General features: G+C 41.1%; 1 protein-coding gene across 1 annotated transcript in view; it reads right to left on the reverse strand.

Annotated features, from left to right (window-relative positions):
* Window positions 1–726: 726 nt before the first annotated feature.
* Window positions 727–27,467, reverse strand: part of LOC103371818 (ras/Rap GTPase-activating protein SynGAP-like) — a 56,906-nt gene continuing 30,165 nt past the window's right edge. The window contains exons 11-19 of the mRNA XM_008301275.1: window positions 26,109–26,310; window positions 23,784–23,974; window positions 20,764–20,968; window positions 19,279–19,857; window positions 14,190–14,714; window positions 13,812–13,973; window positions 10,252–10,463; window positions 2,507–2,579; window positions 727–765 (exon numbers count right to left, since the gene is read on the reverse strand). Coding sequence (XP_008299497.1) covers window positions 727–765; window positions 2,507–2,579; window positions 10,252–10,463; window positions 13,812–13,973; window positions 14,190–14,714; window positions 19,279–19,857; window positions 20,764–20,968; window positions 23,784–23,974; window positions 26,109–26,310 — 2,188 coding nt within the window. The remainder of the gene's footprint in view (window positions 766–2,506; window positions 2,580–10,251; window positions 10,464–13,811; window positions 13,974–14,189; window positions 14,715–19,278; window positions 19,858–20,763; window positions 20,969–23,783; window positions 23,975–26,108; window positions 26,311–27,467) is intronic.

The following is a 27,467-nucleotide window of genomic DNA, read 5'->3' on the forward strand; positions in this document are numbered from 1 at the left end:
TCAAGGCTCTACACTGTGCTAGAACCAGAGGATTCGGATTGTACTTAAAGCAGTCGTGAGCTGATTGTAGGTCTCGTTTGGCATCTTTTCCGATGGGATGGCGGCACTAGAAAGGATGTAAAAATCATAACCACCTTTTGTGAGTGAAAATATCTCTGCAATGAGAATATGTTGCTGGATGATTTCGTCAGAGCCAAATAGTACAATAGGTCTTTGCTTGGGCCCCACATCTGAGGATCAGAGATGGCGAATGATTTAACGCGCTTGTTGCTTGTCACAGGCCTGAAGGGATATTGTGCTTGTGTCAAAAGCAAATTTTTTTTTTTTCTTTTACATTTTGTCTGCAGCCACTTAACCGTAAATCATGGATCCATCTTCGTCCCCAGTGTTTTACCTCTTCTTCCCAATTAAATAAAGAAACTCATTAGGTGCAGTATTGCCATCGTTGTGGCACTGGCTTATATTTCAGTGTGCAGAAGATTCCCCGCACACGTCGGTTCTCACGCTAAGCTGATTGTCAAGTTCTGGTACAGGCTAAGTTTTTAAATATGTGCAAAGTCTTTCAGTGTTTTTGAGAATGCGGTGAGATGACGCCTCCAGTAGTCCGCCGGATCCACTGCAGAACTTGGTCTTGATGGTTTTTTGTTTTTTTTTGTAGGAGCATCTGAATCAGTCTTCTCACACGCGAGTGACCATCATGAACTCTGGTCACTTTGGAACTGGCAGTCAGGATCCTGGGTGGCCACCATAGACCTGGCTGATAGACTGAAGGGAGAGAAAACAGACGCAGTTACTCCTCCTGTCCGGCTACAGCTCAGGGAAGGTGCACGTTTAAAGCAACAGTTCCACTTTTTTGGGGGGGAAAACACAGTTATTCACTTTCCTGCTGAGAGTTAGATGAGAACACTGATAGCCGCTCTGATGGCTGCTGACTTGCCGATACGATGCAGATGTTGGAGAACTGGAAGAGAAAAAGCTCTGCTGATATTCTGGAGCCTGGTTCTGTCTCCTATTAGCTGCCGTGTAAGCGTTTAACGGGCAGGAATAAGATCAAAGTGTTGCTTATATTTCTGAGACTGCTCCATATGGTTTTAAAAGTGTATATTGAGATTTTTAGATCTGCAATCTACTTTGCACACTCTATATGAAATGAAAAATACTTTATTTTGCACACTCTATATATTTTACATAATAGATTTTATACATTTTCTACACTACATATTTAACGAATCACGAATTACACATATTATTACATTTTAAGTCTTTGGTAAAACAGTTTTTGTGCCAGAAGCGTTGTATGTTCAGTGTTAGACGTGGGTTCTGCGGCAACAAAGGCTTCACATCTATCCAACTATTAGCTGGTGGCCATTGCAAAATAAACCATCAGAGATTCCAGGAGCTGTTCGTCCACCACATAACCCACACATCAGCTTTTATGCAGATAACATGTTAATTATTCAGCTTCAGAGGTGCTGGAAAGCCGACCGTTTGGACGGGACTAGCCGTTTCCCCCATTTTCACTCTTTGCGCTAAGCTAAGCTAACCATCTGGCATGATCCTCTTGTTTAATTCTTGGCAAGAGAGCAAAAAAAAACTATTCCTTTAAATTCCTAATTCTCGGATTAATCTAACGCAACGAGACTCTCCCATTTCTCGACACTTTTATTCTTCTTGAATCCAATAACGGCGACTTCTGACAGTAATTTGAGCCAAAAAAAACAAAAACTGACGGCTTGCAGGCTAATCCTGCTTAGCCATAATGAAAACTGCTTTACTCGCCTCTAAATTGGGTTGCACAGTTCGGCCGTTTATTCGTGTTTGTTTAAGTGTTTAAAACAGTTTCAATGTCACAGCAGGCCCGGAGGAGAAACACTTCTGTATAACGGTGTGTGTTTTTCAAGAGGCAACTTTTTTTTTTTTTGCTCTTGAGCTGCAAAAAGAAAGAAGGTGACGGCGTGTTTTCAAGGATAGCAAATGTTTCTCCTGAGTTATTTCGGCATAAACGCGGCACACAGCCTCTTCACCTGCGTCACAATCCAGCCCACATGGTGCATTCATGAAGCCGAGCCCTGAAGAATTAGCGTGACGCTGCCGGTGAGTCACGGTCAAGGTTTTTTCTCGATATGAATGCGTCCTGTGGTGTAATAATAATCTTTTTTGGTGGTAAATAATATTCTGACTTGCTATTCCTTCACACACTAGATTAACCTCTGTACAGAAATCCAGCTCTTGATTTTTTTTTAGAGGATCAGCGCTGTTTTCGTTCTCCCCTCGGGCATGTGTGGCAAATGGCGGGATGCTATTTCAGATGTGACAAATGCACTTTTTGAAAGATGGGAGCAAGGTGACGTGTATGACAGCTTGCAAACTTTTCCCCCTCCTTCCCCCCTGCACTGGCTTTGTGGCAAAAATGCTCTGGATGTGATGCAAGAATGAAGCAAACGGTTTTAGGACATGACTGGTTTAGCGAATAGGGATGATAAAAGATGTAGACACAGGCACAAACCTGGTCTGTGAGGATTCGAGGCTTAATATCAGGAATGGCACCCCCTCTCAGCTCATCTTCCACAGCCATGAGTCTGACAACAGGGAAATAGAAACAAACATACCGGTTGACAAAAATAGAATTATGAAGCCGGTGTTCTTTCAAAAAAAAAATTTTTTTTACTGTAGGATTGTGCGGCCATATGATGATATTAAGGTCCTGACGTGTTTGCGGGCACATACAGCTTATCCTCAGAGCTTCCCGGAGCTGAATCTCAGCTGCCTTCCAAACCGCCGAGACAGTTGAGATTCAGCTGTAACTTGTGAAATGAGGATGTGCAAGATAGTGACGTGTGCACCCATCCAGGAGTAGGGTTTCTACCAAATGAGACGACACGTGAGATCTGCTTTTTTGTAAGAAAGTCGGGCTTTCAGAAAGGAATTTAACAAGCATTTCATTCCACGTAGTATTTCTTTCGATTATGGTTGGAGTTAGTGTGGCTTGGTTTCTTCTGTGTTTCTTGAAATAAGTGCTAATAACCTTATTAACTGTTTTTGTTGAATCTAAGGAGTTTGATTTTAGTGTTAGGTATGATATTTAAATGAGCTACATTTAAAGGGATAGTCCCAAATTTCGAAAACGAAAGTCAGACAAAAAGATTTACGCCAAATGTTGACCAATAGGTTTCTTCTGGCTGGAAACATTTTCACAAACATTTTCACAAGTGCCCAATATGTCCAAAATGATTCATACCTTCTCTCAGTAATCAGCGGTAAAGCCTTTATTAGCCACCACAATAGTGTTTTCCATCGTCTTCACTGGGATTTCGAAACCCCTCCTCTTTCGTGATGATCTCCAGGGCTGTGTCCGAAATCACTCCCTATGCCTCCTTATGCCTATGCACTATATAGGGTGCATGCCATTTTGTAGGGGTGTCCGAATGTTAAGTTGCAAATGTTACACCCTACATAGTGCACACAAAATATCCCACAATGCACCTTGAAAAGTAGTGTACAGCCGATGGCCACTAACCGAGCGATATGGACCGTTGTGCATTGCGCAAAAGGAAATGGAAACTAGACAAACGAGAGCGCGAACAATTCCCGTTTGTTTTTGTTAATTTAACTTTACCTGCATAGACGCAGCGCCCCCTTCAGAGACAGCAAGAGTGAACGTTTTGAGTGTCTTGTCTATCCCAGACATTCATTCTGCAAAACTTACAGCCGGAAGACTTTGCTTAACATCAGGACAGTGAACGTCACTAAAATTGCGGCGCTTGGTTGTGATTTGGACATACTACACCACTTCATTTAAATTGCTTTAAGTTACTGGATCCTGAAGAAACGCTCTCTCATCTGGTATGTACAGCAAAATGACAACAAGCTTGATTTAATTTGATTTCTTAGCTATGCAATAAACTGTGAATTTGATGTGTTTGTACCACGCTGTTGCGGCACAAATCGCAGCTAGTGAGCGACGTAATTAATAGCTCGAGTAGTGTCCGAAATGTTCCTTTGCCAAGGTGCTCCCTATATAGTGCACTATGCAGTGATCCCTATATAGTGAGTAGGGAGTAGGGAGTGAGTGGATGATTTCGAACACAGCCCAGGTCTTCTTTCTCATCACTTTGGTCGTCAGTCCACACGTTCTTGATATCATCCCGGTGTAGACTCTGGTCCAAAATGTTTATATTGTTTCCTAGTAACCATTTCCTAACCATTTTTGGCGGTATATTTGAGAACACTGTCTTGGTGGAAGGTCGAACGCTGCCTACGGCCAGGTTTTTCTGCCTTAAGTTTTCTCCCCTGAATCTCATTTCACTCCTTATATCTCCTGATGTCATTTACTTTGACAAGGTTGTCTGGGCCAGTGGCTGAAAAACTCCCCAAAAGCATTACATTTTCAGCACCACACCTGAAGATGATGGTGTTCGGCAGGTTCAGTGCTTCTCCTTGTCCCTGTGTCGAGACAACTCCTTTGTCGGCGTCGGTGGAGGCAAGCCTTGTGCAGTGTCTACTGAAGTGGAACTACTTGGGCTTGTTGACTTAGTTTTGCACTGTGGCCCCTGGCACTTGAAAACACTCGGATATGGCTTTATAGCCTACCGCATCTCGTGAGCCACAGCCACTGTGCGCAACAGGATGCCCTTCTCAGGCTTAGCGGTGTTAGCCGTGACATGGGATTCACTAGTAAAGAACGACTGCATCAGCTGTTCCCAATTTAGGATGTATTGGAATGTAGAACAGGGCTGAAATCACCAGGACCATTTGAAAATGAATAGAAGCTGCATTTTCTCAAAACATTTTCTAGGGTAGAGGAATGATTTGGGGCATAAAAAAAACAAAAAAAGGAATACTTATCACTAACACCTAATTTTCAGCCAGAAGGAACCAACTGGTCAAATAAAAAGTCAGTATATTAAATCGGTACAAATAATTGTATCTCTATGTCTGCAAGTTAGAGCTACCCTGTGGAATTTTTGACCACTACTGTCACCAACACATAGATGAGTAGGATCCGTTGTTCCTCGCACGGGCACAAAAACCATGTTTCAGTTAAAAAGTCTTGCAAATTTCTACTGAATTTCCAGGAATTCAACTCGGGATGTCTTTAACCAGTTATTTTCGCCCCCGATCCAATCTGAGTCATTTTACATCATTGTCTGCCAATTCCATTTTCCAACGTAATGTCTGTGAAGATTCTCAATCATCCAGGTCGTGGTTATTCTGGTAGATTAATCGTAGCAACTGGACTTGCTTGAGTTCCTTGAAGACGTTCCACCTCTCATCTAAGAGGCTTCATCAGTTCTGACTGACTAGTTGGGAGTTCCAAATACTTATATCCTAAAGGAGCCATTAACACCTGAGTTTTGGTTTCAATTAGGGGTGTGTTGATCCTCCCCCAAGTTGTTAGTACTCCCTCTACCACAATGGGGTTCGTTAGGGTCTTTTGTGGCTGGGTGTGAATGTGGTTTCATCTTCCTGGGGAAAGGAATTGTAAACAGGTGAGAGGTGATGCCTCAGACCTCCACCTCTGGTGAGGGAAGGTCTTCCCAGTTTGACATAGATGGCTTCTTTCACTCCTCTCTCAAACCATCTGTCCTCCCTAAATCTGTACATTATGGTCTTCATCTTAAGGACAAAGGGCACTAAAAGGAGGAGTGAAAGAAGCCATCTATGTTCAGGACGTAAGTATCTGGAACTCCCAACTAGTCAGTCAGAGCTGATGAAGCCTCTTGGACGAGAGGTGAAACGTCTTCAAGGAACTCAAGCACGTCCAGTTGATTAATCTACAAGGATTTCCTACGTAATGTACACTGCAAGTATTGCAGATTTTAGTACCTCGTTGTTTCTTACTGTTTACTACAGCAGCGACCGGAGAAGACGCGCACTTTCGTGTTGGCGAGCAGAAAGTGTTGTGAGGGCTTAGCTGGTAAAAAAAAAAAAGGGCAACACGACAATCTCCTCTGTGAGGCTTAATGACTTCCAGTCAGTACATTTGTAATACATCAGTTTGGGATCAATTAAGACCCAGTGGCTTATACAACTGTTGGGGCAGATGTCACATATCTGAGACTTTACCAGCAATATCAGTGCACTACCACATTGCTGTACATATGAGGTAAGTTATTCAGATCTGCAGTACACGTGTGGCAGCAGACGTAAACAACGGCTCGATCTTGGCTTGTTGCGTGTACTGATTAGTTAAGAACTGTCTTGATCGACATCCCTACAATAAACCTTTGTAGAAAAAGAAGATGTAACGAGACGCCATAGTTAGGAGTCATGCCTCAAGTAGTAGAAAATGTTTAGAAAATACAGTAAAAACACAGCTTTGTGTTTGTCTTGTATTCTTTACATACGTCTTTTAGTTTGGTCTGCTGTTATTTTAAATCTGTCTGGCTGAGGAGAAGCCTGAGTGGCACGTTTTTCTAACTTTTCTGCCATTGCAATTTGTTGCGTTCTGTTTTTATTCAGTGCATGAACATTTCATCCAGAACTTTTTCTTTATTTGCAGTATTCTGAGTAAAGGCTGTTGGGTTTCTTTTTGTTGTTGTTGTTGCATTTCCATTTAGGTTTATTTATGTGCAAATTGAAAATGTGAATAAAACAAGTTGATGGAAACATAATGGTGCACATAGATGTGGATATTTGCATATTTATGTCAATATAGACTGTTTTTGTTTACAAGGAAATTCCACAGGGTATTTTTAAGCGTGGAGCTAAAGCCAGGAGATAATTAGCTTAGCTTAAAATAAAGATTATCAGTCCATCGAAAGCTCACTAATGAACATGTAGTACTTCATTTGTTCAATCCATACGAAAACAGAAATGTCAAAACCATATTTGTGTTGTGGATTTAGAAGGACGTTAGCAGACAGCAAGGCTAACCGTTTCCCCCCTGCATGGTTTTATGCTAAGCCAATGCTAACTGCCTCCTGGCTCCAGCACATATTTTTCTCATTAAACTCTCTGTAAGAAAGCAAATAACATTCTAGGACGTTGAACTATTTCTTTAAAATCTGATTGATGTGACGTAAATGCAACCTCTGTGGGGAACCTTTAATGAAAGCATATTTTGTGGAGGTCTTAAAGTTGAACGGCTTTTGATGCTTCTTCCATCAATAAGCAGAAACAACTACAACGGACTTACACTTTATCTCTAATTTCTAGAAAATGAGTGATGCTGGTGACCATTTTTAACCACTTTTGCTTTGCGATAGGTTTGTCTTCAGTCACTACTTTTATGAACCGATTCTGTGAAGCTCCTACACGTTTTTTTTTTTACAGCTTCAACACTTTGGAGCAACAGAAACAAAAAACGCTGCCTCACCACGTCACATAAATAGGCAGTATCGAGTGTCTCAGTTGTTAATGCACCATTCCTGTTTCATCACGCTTGCCTTTGCATGTCCTGATTTTGCCACGCGATTGTCTTCAGACCAACATTTTTATGACAGACCTGCGACAAAAGCTCCCTAATCGGTGTTTGTACACGAATCAACAGACAGTCCTGCTGCCGATGTCTGGAAAATGAAGAAAAAAAACCCAAAATAAAATGTGAACATGAATGTTTTCAATCGGAAAATGTTATGTTACGCTAATCTGCTACAACAACTTTATCATTTTAAGGATTTTTACAAGCATTTTTGCACTATAGATTATAATTTTTCCACCACAGAAGCAAGCTAACAGTAGCTAGCATTGGCAGGAGTTAGCATGGTTGGTATCGGTCAATATTGATGGGCACCTTTGTGTTTCTTGCTCAAACTGAAATAATATGACACAACAAATTTATCATTCTAAGGATATTTAAAAGTATTTTTGCACTTCAGATTGTAATTTTTTCACCACAGAAGTAAGCTAACATTAGCTAGCATTGGCAGGAGTTAGCATGGTTGGTATCGGTCAAAGCTGATGAGGACCTTTATGTTTCTTGCTCAAATTGAAATAATATGACACAACAACTTTATCATTTTAAGGATTTTTAAAAGTATTTTTGCACTTTAGATTATAATTTTTCCACCACGGAAGTAAGCTAACATTAGCTAGCATTGGCAGGAGTTAGCATGGTTGGTGTCGGTCAAAGCTGATGAGCACCTTTATGTTTCTTGCTCAAACTGAAATAACATGACACAACAACTTTATCATTATAAAAATATTTAAAAGCATTTTTGCACTTTAGATTATAATTTTTCCACCACAGAAGTAAGCTAACATTAGCGAGCATAAGCAGGAGTTAGCATGGTTGGTATGAGTCAAAACTGATGAGCACCTGTATGTTTCTTGCGCAAACTAAAATAATATGCCAATAAAGCCAATCCTTGTCCCGAAGTTACGGATCCAACTTGCTGACTTGCATATTATTATGAGGATATTTACAAGTATTTTTGCACTTTAGATTCTATTTTTTCCACCACGGAAGCAAGCTAACAATAGCTAGCATTGGCAGGAGTTAGCATGGTTGGTGTCAGTCAAAACTGATGAGCACCTTTATGTTTCTTACTCAAATTGAAATAATATGAAAGTAATTAACTAAAAACGGGTTTTAAAAAATCTTGTAATGTGTAGTCTAATATTTGACTCAAAAAGTCAAGAGACTTATTTCCATATTTTATGCTAATGTTAATATTTACTTTCGGGGCATTTTTTTGTTTGTTTTGTTCTTGTCACAACTTCACTACTGCACCTCTGTGGAAACAGCACAGCCATGGCTAAAAAGTTGTGAAATACTCTTTGAGCAGTATCACAAAATTATAATATCAGTAATAAAAAAAGAAGAAAAAACAAATGTTGAATTTCTTGATTATTTATTTTACAAAAAATGGGGGAAAAAACAACCTTGTACAACATTCTTCCAAGTCCCAACAAGTGGAAAAAAACTGGTGACACACTTTAGATATTTGGATTTTTAATCTGTTTCCATACTTGTCTCCTGTGTGAAAACAACCTGTAGTCCAACCAAAAAGTCCCTGAATTTTTGTGCTGAAGCATTTATTTTTGGCGATTAATTTTTAAATTAAATACGTAGAATACGGATTTGATTCTGTTTCTACAGCTTCTCGCTCTGACAAATTCTGTATTTGGTCACTAGCAGAACAGCTAATAAAGCCTGGACTCTCTTCGGTTAGCGGTGTTAGCGAAGCTTCGGGTACATTCTGCAGGATTATTGGCCGCGCTGCAGGCAGCGAGAAACAGTGGGAGCTGGGGTCAAGAATATATCCAGTGTGCTGAGCCAAGTCCTAGGATGCTGTAGAACATTGTGAACAAAATATCGTGTAACAGAGAATAAAGTAGCGACAGCTCGACAACACACACTAGGTGGATATATTATATATATGCCATATAGTGTATCTGTGCAGCAAGAAATGACCGTAGAATGATAATAATAAAAAAACAATGCCCACAGTATCCCTAACCTGAGGATAGTGACAGACAGAGAAATGTTATATTCAACTTCTTATGCTCTTAGCTCAGCATACTAGATGTATTTTTGAGCTCGTTGTCCCCAGGACTGAAAATGAAACTACGTCCAACAACAACATCAGTAATGAGGGAAGTTTATGCTCTGTTAGCTAAAGATAGATTTTGCAAGCTTGTGTCCTGTAATTACAAAAATAAATAAAATGCTGTTTAGAGATGAAAATGACTATATTTAGAGGTTGGTTAGAAGTGGCTTTGGGGACGGCTACCTAGCTTCTATTTTCTGTTTTTTTTTCAGTCATGCACGATATAAAAACATCATCATGTAAATCCTACTAGCAAGGACGAAGGCAGCTCTGATCATCTGTCTTTACCTCCATGGTGGAAAAACGCTTATCCCAAAATCATCACAATAAAACTGTAGCAGCAGATCAGCATAAACTCCGATACTAATTGCATTTAAAAAACTTCCCTGCTGTGATTTGCACCTCTCTGCACACGTCTTTTATGTATTTTTCTAATTCTGCAGCAGGCCCTGGCAGCTCAGCTCCCTCCTGAAGCCATCACAAACGCTGACTGGCAGCGGCAGCTGTTGTCACAAATCATAAATCATACAAAAAGCTGGTCCCAGAACAACCACCGCTTGGTGAAATCAGGACGTGCCTCCACTGCTCAATTGTGTTTAATTATGATACGGGACAGTGATTAATAAAAATATGTGGATTATAACCCTTCATGGCTGTTCATAAGCTTTCTTGTGCGTTATTCATCTGGGAGGGGAAAAACATCTTGATAAATCTGACGCAAAAGTCTAGCGACCACTTCGACCTGAACACTAATCACCTGTTGATGATGCCTTTGATTTGGGAGTCCTTCTCCAGCTGCTGCTGCTTGAGGCGGCGCTCACTGTCCTCCAGCCGGCACTGGTACTGCTGCAGGATCTTGTTCGTCTGCTGCTCCTGCGTCAGAAGTCTCTGCTCGTACTCCTCAAGCTTGCGGTGAGACATCTTCAGCCGCTCCTTCAAGGAGTGGATTTCTTCTTCGTACTCTCTCACCTGCAAAGCAAAAGAAATATTGTGACTTTGCTCACGTTGTCGCTGCTGTTCAGGAACGCTGCTTGACTGATGAGTGACTTTATGAATGTAGACGCCGCTCTGTCTGTACGGAGTCTGGATGTTCTGAGACGCGAGTTTCTGTGCAGTGAGGTGCAGAGAAAGCTGTGATGGTCTGAAGTATAACCACCAACTTCAATTCTATGCAACTCCTCTATTTCTAATATAAACATGATATGTAGTGTTTGAGTTGTTTGTCAAAGTGCATCCAGTCACGTTCAGGTTTTAACATGTGTAGGTCCAGTACAGCTGAACATTTTCCCCTCTCCAGTGAATGAAGCCATCAGTGTTTAGTTCACGTGTTGCTTCAGATTTTTCAGGACATACATGTGTGACGTCTGGATCAAGGTGGGGTTTTTTTGGTTCTCCGTCAGGGCAGGTTTTTTAGTATAGCATGATTCATACTGGAGGTAAATCAAAGTGCTTCACACAGGAGAAGACAGATCAAATCAGTCCACATAAACACAATTATTAATTAACTACATTAAAAGCAAAGAGGCAGATAAAATCAAGCCATACAAACATCAATATAATCATTGATTAGAAGAATTTCAGCTGTAATATGACCAACTACATAGAACTGTTATCAGCCTGGATTTGTCAGAGTCGAGGCCTGGCTCACATCTTCTGAAATCCAGATTTTAGCTGCATAAGTTCTGACTCTGGGCACCAGCAGGAGACCCTTCCTGAGGTCCTGAGAGCCCGACATGGTTCATATGACACTAACATGTCAGAGATGGACTTGAAGAGACTTGCACACAAGCAGAGCTGTTTTCAAGTCTCTGAGCGACAGGAAGTCGGTGCAGAGACTGGAGCACTGGACTAATGTGGTCCTGGTTCTAGTCAGGACTCGAGCAGCAGCATTCTGGATAAACTGCAGCCGTCTTACAGCCCGTTTAGAGAGAATAGTGAGCAGCCGGTACAGTAGTCTGACCTGCTGCAGACATGGACTAGTCTCTCTAGGTCTGGCTCAGACACTATAGCTTTGATGTTGTTTTTTAGATAATAATGTTATTGACTCAATGTGGCTGTTAAAGTTCAGCTCTGAGTCCATTATTACTCCTAGAATCCAAATCAGCTAATATGAATCAAGCTTCAGTCTGACACCAAATGTTTTTAATCCCACCGAGGGTCTTTATTATTCTGGACAAACACGACTAGTTCAATGCAGACGGCCTCGACTGTTCCAATCACAAGTATGGTGTTAAATCAATACCTAGTGCTGTTTTCCTAGATAATACATGTAGCTCGGTGCAGCTGGTTGCGCCACCAGGTGGAGCCTCTTCCTGTAGGAACCAGAGAAGATGGGCACCTTCATGCCAGAGACCCCTGGAGGGGCTCCAGCTCATAAGAGTGCACCAAGACAAACTCTTCTGTGCGGCTTAATAACCTTCGACATGTCTTAAACTAAATCGATTTGCTTCTATTTCCTGGTCGCTTTGGTAATTTTGTCTCATGAGTTTCTGTCTGTATTATCATCAGTTATTCATTCAGATCACTGTTGAGTAAATGATTCAGATTAAAACACGTGTCACAGTGGACGTAAACGAGGGGTCGCTCTTCGGTTCTCACCGACGCCAATCAGTCAACCGTTGCAGATCAAAGGATCAAGTTTGGGCCGTTCTTAAATGTTAAATACATTTGAAATAAAGCAGATTTTTTTGCCGTGAATAGTTTATATGACTGTGTGTTCCTCTTGACCCACACATTGAGCTTTTTAGAAACAGCAAATAACTAAAGTTTTCTATCTCCCCACATTCATCGGCCATTTTATTAAGTACACGTGTGAAATTTACTGCGATCCAATACAGCAGCTCTGCCATTTATCTTTATGAACCTGCTGCCGTTTCAGAGCTGGTTGATGTCGATGCTGCAGGTGTAAGAAATTTACAGAAAATAGTTTTATTGTGTCGTAGCCACAATGACCTCAGTGACAAACATTAAGGAGAATTATCACCTTTTTTGGCAGCGACACGTCAAAGTAGAGTTTATGACTGAGCTTTTCTATGACATTTTACAGTCAGAAATATATCAATATATCTGCACCCTCAATATTCTTGTAAACAATTCCACAGTTTTATGGTTCTTATTGAAATTTAACTTTAATTTGACACAATATTTTTTGCTTCTGCTTTGCACTACTACAGTTACTTTTATTTTAGTTATTTTTATTTTTTAGCCATTTTTATATTTTTATGTTGTACATTGTACCTTACTCTATATTTACATTTTATTCTATATTTTTATTTTATTTTTATTTTTATTAATTTTATTTTTTAATTTTATTTTTTAATTTTATTTTTTTTTATTTTATTTCAAAAAAGATTTTATTTTTATTTTTAGTCACTTTATTTTTACTGTGTATTTATTTTTTTTTACTGTATATTTATTGTTGTTTTGTTGCTCCAACCCACCAGAACAAATTCCTCGTATTGTGTAAACTATACCTGGCAATAAACCTGTTTCTGATTCTGATTTTTAAAAAAGTCGACATGGTGCAAATTCCAACACCTAAATGAAAATTCTAAAAACTAAAAACATCATGATGGTAATACCGCACAGAATCAAAATTAGCTTGCAAGAGAGTGCAGACATTTCAAAAATTAATAGCAAATTCTAATTTTTACATTTATTTATTTATATGTATTGTTATTACTGCAAACAAAGCGTATCAACAACTGTTTAGTTGCAAACATCCTGAGGGCTTTGAGGATTTTCGGTGCAACTCTCAACTTAATCCAGTGAAAAATAGGCGATTAGTGAGGCTTTTAACGAGTCACAAAATACCAAGAAAGGCTTAATTTTAAAAAAAAAGTCATAATTAAAACAGTATTTTGAGTTGAGCTTTTGGATTTTCTAAGGTCCCAAGAAATTAAGAGATATTTTTGGATGATTTTTTTTTTTAAAGAAAATCTAACAAACTGGGATGTTTAGGACTGCAGAGCCCTAAAACTTCTGATTATTTCATTTTAATATTTAGTTTTGCTGTTGTTGCTTCTTGGACTTGCGAACATGCCAACAATCTAAATCTAGACATTTACACCGAGCACAAACGTTTTTTTGTCAGAGCAAACACTGGCTTCAGGAGGCAACGTCTTTAAAAAACAGTGTAAAGTTGGGAACTGATTCCTGTTGATTCTTGTAAATATTTAAATTTCTAAATATGGCCTAGAGGTTCTGGAGAACTCAAACACTATTTTTACTGACATCCAAACCAAAAAAACTTACCTTTTTTTTAACCTTCTGTTAACTTAAAGTGAGTGTGGATACTTTCATTTTGAAGGTGCTCACCCTCTCTAGTCGTGATTCGTCCATGCTCTTGGAGTACTCTTTGAGTTGACCCTCGCGGTCCGGCCGCAGGCTCTCGATGTCAGCAGAGAGATGTGGCATGTTGGACACCCAGGCGACCGTCCGCTCGTTCATGGTCGGAGTGCTCAAGGTCGATTGAGAACCCTGAAACAACAACAGCGGAGAGTCGTGACTTCGGTTCTTCTCTCACTCGGGGATTTGTCTCATTACGATTCAAATAATTAAACGCTGTCTCTGCCTTAATGCAAAGACATCCTCTGTATAACCCGAGGCGCTAAAGAAATCTGACTCCTATGTGCATCAGTTCATGAAGACTCAGGTTTTGAATATTCTCCTCTGCGGTTCAGAGGCTTCGGTTACCTGTTTATTGACAACTGGCTTGAGCAGATGCTGCTGTGGCGGCTGCAGCTGTGACTGAGGCTTCTTGGTGCTTTTCGTGGGTGTGTCTGTGGACTCCTCTGCAGCTGCAGGCGGGCCCTGGTTCTCTTTGGTGGAGCTCGTCTGGTAGGGGAGCCCAGGAGCCGGACTGTCTGTCAGCTGCGTGTCCTGCTGCTGCTGCGCCTGCTGCTGCTGCTGCTGCTGCTGGTGCTGCTGGTGCTGCTGCTGCGCCTGCTGCTGAGATTGGCGTGATTTGGGCTGACTGCCGTGTAAGTTCGTGTCGGAGGAGTCGAGGAGGAGGTTCCTGCTCTGCGGACGGACCTTGGGAGGCGTGGCGGTGGCCGGGGTGTTGATGGACCGCTGGGACTTGAGGTGTTGTGGCGGGGCGATGGACGACTGGCGGACGGGATGGACCGTCGTCGGGGGCGTGGCCAAAGAGGCGGGAGTGCCGGTACCGGTGCCCGTCTGAGATGCGACTCCCATCATGTGCTGCTGCTGGAGAGACTCCTGAGAGCGGAGAAGATATTGAAGCAAATGATTACCGAAAGCCACCGTGTGTCATGTTTGACTTTGATGCCCCCGGTGGTAAAATCTAACAAGAAACAAAGGCAGGCAGCGGCTCACACAGGTACCCCCGCTGAGATGAAGGAAAGCAACATATAACACATTTGCACTTTCCTCCTTCTTCAAAAAATGTGAAAAGCATCTGCCACCTCAATTATTTAACACCACAATCATGAATGAGGAGAGTGAATAGAAGCAAAGCACCCTTTCAACAACAAGGCAGTTTAATGTGTTTCACAAAACACACAGTTACCACATTAGCAGCACCACATAAGGGAAACACTATCTAAAGCCTGCCATATCATCTATCTGCTCCATGTTCTGGATGACATTATACTGTAACTAAGACTGTTTTTGTCTCCTCCGTTAACCCTCTGAACCTTGAAACACATCAGCAGGTGTGAAACGTATGTCATGTTCTTGAAAAACTGCCTAAATTACACAATTTATCGGAGCTAGAAAGTGTAAAAACAGTGAAACTCGGTGGATTTTCAAACTTCAAATTGTGACGTTTCCCCAAAATCTTTTTTCTGCATCTCATTTAAAAAAAAAAAGCCAAACCAGTTTGCATGAACCAGATTCTGTAAGAGACACAAGATTCTCCTCAGTGCCACCAATAACCCAGCTAGAAATGTTTGGTTCTTAGAACGGTCTTAGAATGTTGACTGGAACATTGTTGCCAGATTTTCAGCAGGAAGTTTTCTTTAAGTTCTGAGAACGTTCCCTAAAAACATTCAGAAAATGTTTGGCAATAACCCTCTTAAAATGTTAAATGACAACATTTCTAGAATATGATGCACTAATGTTGTTGCAATGTTTTCAGCAGGACGTTTTCTTTAAATTCTTAGAGAATCTTTTTAAAAATAACATAATGTAAGCTGAGGCTTTAAAAATATTCTGAAAACATTTTCAGAGTGTTTCTTGGAGAATGTCCTTCCTTTGTTATCATATAACGTTGTGGTAATGTTCTATAGAGGAACATTCTATCTTTGTCAACATATAACAACAAAGGCACATTATTTGAACTACTACATGTTACTATAGTATTCTTTGAACATTACATTAAATTTTTTTGTTTGTTTGTTTTTTTAAACTTTAAGAGAACCTATAGGGAATGTTAGCCACCCCTTTGGAGCGCTCCCCCTGGGTGGAAGTGGTCGGAACGTGCACAAGCGTACCGCTCAATTAGGCGTGAAATCCAGCGATGCGTTGTGTTCTAACAACACACTAGTTATTATAACATCTATAAACAACAAATATTAACAACGAATGAGCCTTCAAGCATCAAGCCCTCCTTGTATCTCGACCTCCGTCTTGACAATCCGACAAAAAAGAAGGTTTTACATTTCGTGTCGGATAATCGAGTCACAACTATTTAATAAACGGCAACATCAAACAGGAGAGTTTTGAGTCTTTTGATTTAAAAAACAAACTTGCGTTCCATAAAAACTAAAGCCGATGTTTTGTTTTGACCCATGTCGACCTGAGAGGTGTGGACGGTCAGAAATCAGCTTCTGCCCTCAACCATTTAGCGCTTTATTAAACAACTGAAGTGCAAATTGTGTAGACGGACGGATGGATGGATGGATAATTAATTCATAAAGCACCGTCCTGGCTACACCATCTGTATTAATAAGCAGGAGGCTTGTGATGTTTGTTCCATTAAGGCCCACGCAGCAGGACGGAAATAGATGGAAGCTACATGACAGCATCCTTAAACATTACAGTATCACACAGACGTGTCGTCGTAAACCGATCGGAGCGATGGATCAGGACCATCGAGCCGCAATCAAAAAGTTCATTAGATGCTACTTTGTTTAAAACAGTTTGAAACAAGTGACAGTTTAATTTAACTTTTGTTTTTTTTTACTCAAAGTGCTCCACCTCTGGCGTATGGTGTGGATGCTCAGGCAGCTACAGCACAGAAGAGTAAATCTGTAAACGATCGTGTGCGTCTTTGTCACCAGTTGTGACACTTTTTTCTGCCCTTTTGACCGATGCCCAATTTCCAGCCCTGTTGAAACAAGGACACGCGGCATAATAGAGGTCAAGCACCCTACAGGTTCCAGCGAACGATCCCGTTCCAGCGCGTTGTCTGCAGAATCACAAGTGCCCTTACGTTGGTGTTACATTTGCATATTGTGCTGCTCAAGAGAGGGCCGTTTTATAAACATTTCATTTCAGATTCCAGTTTCATTCGTTTCAGCGCAAAGTACACGAGGGATCTAATGGACTGCAGGTGCTAATCGGAATTCATCAACTCAGCCGAGGTGTTAAAATCACACTAAGAATAAATGGCAAGGCTCTAAGTATGTTGGGCAATTTGGCTTGGAATGTTAAAAAAAAAACAAAAAAAAAAACATGCAGGTGTTTTGAAGAAAACTTAGCTCGGCTGTGAAGCTCCTCGTCATGACATTCACAGATCCAGATGCGATGATACTGAAACTAAGCAGCTGAATTAAAACAAAAGTAACGGTGCTAGTTTTTTGTGTTTTTGTTCATGTACAAAAGCTGAACTCTAAATGACAACGTGCTGCGATGGCAACGAGCTAACCTGTAAATCATTTTAGCCTAAGAGTTGGGGAATCTGGGGAATTACAGTCCTAAACTATAGAAACTAAGCTGTCAGTTCCTCAAAAGCTCAGCATAGTTAAATAAAAGATTAGTTTTTTTCAATTAAATATTTGCTTCACTATTGATCCTTTTCTTATGTCACAGAAATGACCCCGTTTATCAGAACCAGAGCCGTACAAACAGAAAGAATCGACGTATGTACAACATTCAGACGCTCCAAATCAAATCTAAGCTGATAATTGTGAAATTTATTCCATGTCATTTTTATTCTATATGTTTTATTTAAAAAATTGCCCAATAATGAACTCCTCCCGTAAAAAAAATATCTGTTGAAAAAACGAAAAATTCTGCACTCTGTAGCGCAACTAAAAAGCCACGAGTACCTCAGCTTCAACCAACATTAAAAAAATGTAGGAAGTCTTGGCTGAACTGGGCTGAACTGCTGGCTGTGTGTAAATGAGACGATAGAAGACAAGTATGGAAATAAAATATCTACAGTTTGTACAGTCACCATTTCATTTGTAATACCTGTGAGCCACTTGGAAAATGTGGTATATGTTGACTGTTGGGTTTTATTAATGTTTGCAAAATGAAAAAAAAAAAAAAATTCAACTTTCTTTTTTCTCTTTGAGTTCAATCTACTTATACTCGTGGTTGTTCTGTTTCCATAGAGGTGCAGGGTTTTAGATTCCAATAAAAAATGAGCACACAGTGAGTAAAAATGTGACCACAGACGGTGTTGGTGCAGCAGTAGAGGACCGTCTACCACCTGGAACTAAATCCCAAATGATGAATTCCTGCAGAAGAATGCTGCATCCCTGAATATAATTCTACAGTTAAGGTTTCTTTTAAATACAGTCTTGACTCGATAATCTGACCCTTAACAATCCGAAAACCTGGCTATCCAACAGGTTTTTAGGAAAAACGAACAGAACCCATTAAAAATAGCCTTAACATACCGACAGCCTTGGATTCCGACTCCGACATGACATTTTATGTCACAAATCAGGATAACGGCATATTATCTGACTGAACAATCCCACAGATTGGCTACGTTCAGACTGCAGGACTTGACGCTCAATGAGGATTTTTTTGTGAAATCCGATTTTTTTTTGCGAGTTCGTTCACGTTTCCAATTCAATGTGACTTGTATGTGATCTGCTGTGTGAACTTCATACGACCCAAAAGTGTCCCGCATGCACAGAAGAGGACACGATGACGTCACATGGAGCGAGCATGCTCAGTGTAGGGCTGGATCTGCTACTGATGGTGGATGCAGTACGGTGACCGCTGATGGCGTCAGAACGAATACCCACTCGCCACCACCGCGTGTCACCCCCAAATATTCGTGATATTCGTGATTAAATGGGGCCGAAAATCCAGAGAACAGATATTGCTATTTGGACCAGCCCTAGTTCAGTGTTTGTGGAAGTAAACATGGGTGGTGGCGGCGGAGCGGATCTTGGTCGCCACTCCCCCACCAAGTACTGCCTGTGCGTTCCAGCCACTTCCACCCTGGGGGTGCGCCTGATGGGGTGGAAGTGGCCAAAACGCTCACAATCTCACCGGCGAATAAGGCGTGAAATCCAGTGATGCGTAGTGTTCTAACGATACACTAGTTATTATAACAACTATGAATAATAAATATTAACAACAAATGAGCCTTCAAGCATCAAGCCCTCCTTGTATCTCCACCTCCGTCTTGACAATCCGACATAAAAGAAGGTTTTACATGTAGTGTCGAATTATCAAGTCACTACTGTACTGCCATCATCTGTATGATAATACAGTAAAACTATCTTGTATTTTAGGTTTGTATACTGCTCGTATTTACGATAAATGAAGTAAGAAAAAGCAGAAGCATGTTGCTGCATATCGTTTCCAACATGAACCTGTCGTTGTGTATGTGTGAAGATAAGTGAGAGATTCCTACCTGCACCTGCAGCGACAGCTGGTGCCAGGCGTAGTCATTGCTCTGATTCTGCCGGGTGAAATCATCACTGTAGCTGTGTGAGTGGACAATGCTGGGCTGCACCAGACTGCTCTGTGACCGCAGGGCAGACAAGTCCTCACTGCGGGAGAAGGCGCTGTTGCCAAAGGCGGGCTGATAGTCGTGGTGGCCATTCTCAGGCTCGGGGGCGAGGAGGAGGGGCGGAGGAGGCTGCTGGGACTGAGCTGGGGAGTTCTGGGCAGCCAGATGGAATAGCGGGTTCTGGAAAGACAGGGGGAAGTGCATGGCCGCCGCGGCCTGCTGCTGTTGCTGAGAGATGGATTCGGTGGGCCCCCCTACGTGGCCCATCTGGCTCAGTCTCAGCCCAGAGCCCGCTGAACCCGCCGGCATATGCCCTCCCATACGAAGAGGGCCACCGAGGTTCCCGAAGCTGTGGCCAAGACCAGCGATGGAGGCTTGAGAGGAGGTGAGCATGTCTCCCACAGAGTTCAGGTTAGAGATGCTGTTCATGCGAGAGTCCTGGAGGTCCATCATGGACACACTTTTGTTGACACTGTGGACCTGAGAGACACAACGAAAGGCATGTAGCGCTGTTGCAGTTATTTAAATAAAGCATTTTGGTGTTAGTTCTCCAAAGGATCATTAAGTTTATGTTTTTAGATTCAGTTTTTAGGATGACTTTGTATCTGTTAACTCTGTCCAGGACTTTCATGTTGCCATACGTAGAAGGTCTTTCAGGGTCTATTGGATCCCAAGAACAATAATTGTTGGTATTCATTATAGACCTTTATACAGTGTTAAATACATTTTCTGATAAGTTGATGTATTTTTGGTTTCAAATGCATGACAAATGTCCCTCTTTTTATATTTAAAAAAAATCTTCAAAATTAAAAAACCACACCTGTCACCTGAACCAAAACACCCCAAAAGTCCAGAATAGGGTTAAGGAGCTACAGCTTCCAAACTCTCTTTCTGTTAAACCAATAAACTCACATAAATGCACCTTAACATGTATTTTAAGATCCTGCTGTGCATTAAAACACATACAGTATATATCCTACTCCATAAGTTCCAGTACATGTATTTATAGTTTAACATCTAATTTGAATGAATTGAGCTTCCATTAGCATATGAATCCTGTTAAACATCTAAAAATTATATCTGATTGTGTCTTTTTTCATTTTTTTACTCTTTGATGTGCTGTCACATTCAACTGGAGGGCATCTTTTAGAGGACGAATTCGTACACGTAAATCAGAAACAAAGAGTGCAATCAAGCCACAGACAATAACAGTCTGATATCACAGACAAACCAAATTAGCATTCATGTATTATTCTACTCATCATTTCCTAAATATGTAAATATTCTCACGCTTTGATTATATTTGATGAGAATGTATGCATGTAGCCCTCGAGGCCTGAAACGTGTTCACAGCAGAACCGAGAGACGCTTTGGCACGCTCTCTACCTTGGGATCCGGTTCTGTGATGTCCGAGCTGCTCGTGCAGTACGCCGGGCTGGACCGAGCCAGGGGCGGGCGGGTCACGTAGAACACCTCCCTCGACGAGCGCAGGTCTCGCTCGGCGTGACGCCTCATGTTCAGGTTCGATGAGAGGGACTCCACGGCCGACACTCCGGTCGTGGGGGACGGCAGGCGAGAGATGTCTATTGAGCTGCGGATACACGGCAGAAAGATTTGACAAACTGCTGCTCTCATGAATATTTCCTGAATGTAATTAATAGACAGGTGGTCCCAAGCGGGGAAAACGCTGCCTCCTTTTTAATTTTTAATTAAAGAATAAACAAAGATCTGACGGGAAAGGAGAAGAAAGACAAGCCAGGCGTTTGGCTCGCCACCTTTTCTGCCTGAAATATGAGACAACATTTCATTGTTGCGAGCCCTTTGTCACCGCTGGAATGGCTGTAGGTTGTGAACAGTTTCATCAAAGAGTTATTTTCTACTTAATTAAAATAATTTGGAGGCCTTTAAGGGTGGAACTCAAGAAAGAAAGAAGCAGAAGTAGGAAAAATGTTAAGGATAAAAGTGTTTGGTGGATGATAATGTGGGTTTTTTTAGGGCTGCCAAGAGACCTACTTAGTGTTTTACGTATGAATCAAAGTACAGTCGTGACTCGATAATCCGACACAAAATGTAAAACCTTCTTTTATGTTTGATTGTCAAGACGGAGGTGGAGATACAAGAAGGGCTTGATGCTTGAAGGGTCATTTGTTTTTAATATTTACTGTTCATAGTTGGTATAATAACTAGTGTATTGTTAGAACACTACGCATCGCTGGATTTCTGTCTTTGACTGGTACGATTGTGCACAGGCTCGTTGGTTAACATCAAAGGTAAGTGGTCCTGAATCCAATCTGATCTTTTGCCATGCGACTTCTGTCTGAACGGTCCAGTCACACTCATCCAACCTACACGTCATTGATGCACGACAAACTAGGGCTGGTCCCAATAGCACTTCTGGTCTCTGGATATTCAGGCCCAATTAATGATGAATATTTGAATATTCAGCACAGTCAGCGGGACCACTTCCACCCCGGGGGAGCGCTCCGATGGGGTGGAAGTGGCCGGAACACACAGGCAGTACTTGGCTGCTGATGCTAGTTTAGTTAGCGGTCACACTTCTGTTTCCACCATCGGCAGCGGTGGCGCCACCATCCGTGAGCACGCTCACTGCGTGTGACGTCATCGTGTCCTCTTCTGCGCATGTGGGACACTTCTGGGTCGTATGAAGTTCACACAGCAGATCACATACAAGTCGCATTTAATTGGAAATGTGAACAAACTTGCAAAAAAATCGGATTTCACAAAAAAATCTGAATTGAGCATTAAGCCCTGCAGTGTGAACGTAGCCAATCTGTGGGATTGTTCAGTCAGATAATACGCCGTTATCCTGATTTGTGACATAAAATGTCATGTCGGAGTCGGAATCCAAGGCTGTCGGTATGTTAAGGCTATTTTTAATGGGTTCCGTTCATTTTTCCTAAAAACCTGTCGGATAGCAAGGTTTTAGGATTGTTTAGGGTCAGATTATCGAGTCACGACTGTATTTTATAATCAGAAAATGAAGGAAATCTGCCTGTAATTGTAAAAGTTCTGGTAGGCAAATTAAAAAAGTGGCCCACTTACCAAGGATGAGAAAAGTAAAATGACTTTTTCTAATCAAAGTAAAATGTGAAAGAAAACAAATAATTTCTGCACACTGTCAATCATTTCTGCTCAACTTGTTTCCGCTCCAGCATTCAGAGCGAACACTCTCTCTGCACAAGGGAGACAACATGCAGCTTTCCTCGCTCTCATCAAAGCGAGGATGTTTTTAATCCCACGCACCTGTCTACTAGATTTTATGGTATGCAAGAATTACACATGTTTAATGATATAACTGTTGCATAATGACACACGTGGCATGACGCCATCCCGTCATTCACTCGTAGCGCGACGCCTCTGGGGTTCGAGCTGGCAGGTGCGCTGCTCCTTGCCTTTCCAGACGTTTGATCTCGGTCTCCTCAAAGCTGCCTGCTGCAGATTTAAGTCAATCTCATTCAGTGACATGTTTACTGCTTCAGATTCGGTGCCCAACAGACAAATATTTAGAGGGAGGGACTTGCAGTAGTAAACACACACACACAAAAAAAGGTGCCGTCTGGTATCACCCCTGTTATTTATCTTACTTAAAGAGTTCTTTTGTAAAGAGGCTGTAATGGAGCAACTGACTCTCGACGATGGCAGAGTGCAGAAAAGAATTAAAACGCGAGGGGAAAGAGGTTTGGGTGAGAGAGTGTGAGAACAGATGGTGCTGGCAATTACTGATTGATAAAATACTTTAAAAGCCTGAAGAGGTACATTAGTATTATGGGCTCTTAGCAATACACCAATGATGTTCTGGGCTACTGAACTCTCGCTGGTTGTGTTTTCTTGGCCTTTCTTATGTGTTACTGCCAATGACACCCATGTACAATCGTCCTCAGATGTATTCATACCCTCCCATTAAAGAAGGAAAAAAAGAAAATGCTGTGACTGAAATGAGCTGAAATTAACAAAAGTAATAATAAATAAACATTTTATGAAAATCATGGCATTGCTTTTGAATTGTGGTTCAACAGAAACATTTTAAAAAAATAAAATAAACAAGCATGATGGGACCCGTAAAGTAATATTTAAAGTGCTCTAATTTGTCCAGGAAAGTTTTGTTTGTTTTTTTAAATTATTCTTTTCAATCACAATTCAAAAGCAACATCCTATTTCAATAAATTATAATTTATCAAATTTTTATTTATTATTACTTTTTTCATTTTCTAGTTATTTGAGTGACTATTGTGGCTTTTGTCTTGTCTTTAATGGAAGGATCTGAATACATTTGAGGATGACTGTATATGCAGCTATTCACTGTGGCTTCACTCTCTTCGGGACACGTCCACATGTGATGGCAGCAAAAATACAAAAAAAATACCGGGACACCTCGGGGAAGATACCTGTTCAGGTCACGCATCATAAGGCTTTGGAAGTCTGAGGACATGAGACGGTTGAAAGATGGACGGGAGAAGAGTCTGTCCTTTGGTCGATCTGGCTGGTGATTGGTGGGCATGTGGAGCTGTGGGTTCCTCAGGGCAACGCTGATGTCGTTCAGCAGCCGGGGCAGGGGTCCAAGCTTGAGAATGGCATCCTACAGAGTGGACAGGAGTTCAAAATTAGGAAAATAGACTTAAGCCACGTTTACACGTAGCCAGGTTTTCACAAAAATGGATCCATGTTTTCAAAACTAACATTGTTCACACCATATCGTTGTCAAAAAAGTCTTCGGTTACACAAACCCGCATAAGATAAGATAAGATAAGATATGCCTTTATTTATCTCCCAGTGGAGAAATTCACATAAGCATAATCGCATAAGCATGTCGCTTAGAGCTGCTATGAGCTGCCAAACCTATAGGGGGCAGTGTAACGAGACGCATAAAGTCATGCTAGCTACGAAAACTTCTTGTTACTTCAACGATAATGGCGCGAGGGTCGTTTGTTTGGACCCACAGAGAAGTGGAGCTACTCCTAAATGTGGTGTTAGAGAACAAAACAAGTAAAATTCTTGAAAACATTTACTGGGAAACACGTCAGTCCAACTATATGGATGTAGCCAAACTGCAAATGTGGGTCACACACATGTGACGCTGGTGACGCTTTTGTCGCTCTGTGACGTCAAACTCCGTCTCCTCTCGTCTACATGCAAATGTAAAGACAGAGTTTTTCCAAATCTCCACTTTGGCCAGAGTTTTCAGAGATGATCGTTTTCAGTGACTTGTAGCCTCTTTTGTGTGTAAACCAAAGGTCCAGATGCATTGAAATATCACCGTTTTTGCTATGTGTAAACAGGGCCTCAGACTTACACTTTAGGGGGTGAAATATCAAGCTTTATATGCTCACATGACCTGGAACCAGGAGCCTTTTTGTAATAACAGTGTTGTGGGATTTAGGGCTGGACCCAAACAGCCGAATAGCCCACTATTCGTTTGCTATGCTGGTATCGGGATAGCAATTTTGATCTCCAAATATCTCACCACCCAGTCTGCACTACTCACTCTAATGTTACAGCATTTATCAGGCAGACGTTTTGAGCATGGCCTCGGCAGCTCCACTATATGTTTTAGATGTAAACTTTGGAATGAACTGCTATCAGATCAGCGCTCCATATTGGTACCAGAGATGATACAACAGGCTGTGGTACCTTCATCAGATGATATATATTCAATATGTTTCTATATTTGATTGAGGAATCAACATTTTTGTTAAATTATATTAGCTTTGTTCCAATATCCTTACCAGCATGGTATATAATATGGCAGAAATGTCTAAATACATAGTTAGTCGAATGGAGTACACCGAAAAATGCCTGAATGTGCTACTATGTCGGGTCAGATTTTGCAGTACGCGAGCCAGCATGTTTTTCTGGCCGTTCTGACCCACGATCCTCTGCCCAGTTAGATCAAATTTGTTATAGTGTCTCCTGAGAGTATAAACTAGCTTAAGCTGCAGACAGCACACAGACAGCTGACAGCTTGTTTCACAGCACACACTGCGACGGTCAAAGTTTAAGGAGCGGTACGAGGGCGCTTCGAAAAGTTTTAACCCGAAAACAAGCGGCGTGACTCCCATTTTGGGGCATAACCGTCCACTATAACGCCTCACATCACCGTCTGAGACATTTATTTCAAATGTTTCCAAAAGCTTTATGCCGGCGTTCTGCTGCTGCAGGACAATGTGACAGCTTTCAATATGTTGCAAGTAATTACACTTCAGGTTTTATATTCGTGTCTGGTAGATAGGCAACTGTGTTTCATCATTTTCTCTCCACTCTCTACATTTTGCAGTCAGAGAGAGAAACCATATGAAATATTCAATTTAATCCCCTGAACCAAAAACCAGCCTGAGGTTTTGAATGCCATGCTGCTTTTTTTTTTAATATATATATAAATCACCAAAATTACACCATTTTTCATTGCAAGAAACTGTAGAAACAGAAATGTCAGATTTTCAACTTTCCTTAAATTAATCATGTGTGGCTTTCGGTATCTCAGAAAAAACAAACAAATCTAAGATTAAAAAATGATCATATTTCAGCAAAAATCATGTCTTATTTAAAAATAATTCCAAGAATAAAGCATTTGCAGTAACCAGATCCAGTAAAAACAAACAACAACAACAATTCTGGGACTTCTTCTCTGATTTAGGTTGAACTGCAGGTTGTGTTTCCACAGAGCAGACAGGAGGAGGGCTTCAGAGAGTCCACTCGCTGTGTTCTTCACCCACCTTGCTAAGTTGGCCCATGACTTCCCACAGCAAGCTGTGGAGCATGGACAGTTCTCTGCCGAGGTCGATGTAGCCCTCGAACCCTCCGGCGTTTCCTCCGGCGTCCATGTTGGAAATCTCGTAGAGGAACTGCTGCATGGAGCCCCACTCCATCTCCAGGAACTCATTCATGAAGTACATGTACTCCTCCTTGGGACCAAATCTGCAAACATCACAGATACATGAAGACAAAGACAAGTTAGTGTGCAGAGCCTGCAGTTCAACCGAGTTTAACGGTTATATGGGTAGATAAAGTAGAATAAAATCTCTTATGCTAGGTGTCATAGAAATACAGTTAATCCATAAGTGGATAGTGACTTTTGTGTTGTTGTTCTGATGTCAGTGACGTCATTAGTATGTTAGTTTTGGGTCCGATCCTATTCTGGATATGAGACGCCTCGATCTTCATACCCAAGTTTGCGTTCATCATATATTTATCTTATTTTCAGTCTCCAGGTTTTGGACCATCTGTGTTGGTGGCCTTCGACTCGTCCACATCCAGCAAATCTGTTGTTTCTACTCTCGCTCAGTTATCTCAAGAATTAAAAATGAGCTCCATTTAGTTTCAAGCTGCCTGGACTCTGCTGCACTTACAGTTTGGATTTAGCTTCTCCATCCAGTTATTAGTGATGTTGACAGAAGCAGAAGTAAAAAAACAAAAACATTTCTGTTTATTACCAGTGTCGGGGGTTTCAGTTTCATTTCAGCATTTAGACCTTCAACCCGTTACTAGCATGTGTTTTGTTTTTTTTTACTAACATGTAACTTGTGTTGTTGTTTACATGTCACAGTATCGCACTTGAAAAATGTATAACTGGGAAACTAGTGTACATGCACCCCCCACTTAAGGTTAAAATTAATGTTGGTAAACGGTAGGTTGACAATATAATCTTAACTCAGGTTCAGCTTACAAGTTTTCAGCTGCACCTCATAGTCTTCACCAGCATCCCCTTTCTTCTTCTGAATACTAAATAAACAAGGTGGTGTACATAAAGGGGAGTTGCAACCTGGGTCTCTTTATAAAACTCTGGATAAAGCATGTTGATGGACTATAGCTGCAGCTAATGAATATGTTCATTATTAATTCATTTGCATTTTTTTCCCAGGTGATGATTTATTTTGAAAAATTTAGAAAACTATGAAAAGCAACCTCCTCAAAACTCCAAAGATATTCAATCTACAACGATTTAAAACAGAGAAAAGCAGCAAATCCTCTTGATAGAAAAGCTACTTGAAGTTATTCTTTGATTTTTGTGAAGTTATAGGAGCTAAATGTGTGTCAGTATATTAGCTGACCACTTGTTTCAGCTCCACAGGGAA

The sequence above is a fragment of the Stegastes partitus genome, unplaced genomic scaffold (assembly GCF_000690725.1).
Source record: "Stegastes partitus isolate 25-593 unplaced genomic scaffold, Stegastes_partitus-1.0.2 Scaffold34, whole genome shotgun sequence".
Classification (NCBI taxonomy): domain Eukaryota; kingdom Metazoa; phylum Chordata; class Actinopteri; family Pomacentridae; genus Stegastes; species Stegastes partitus.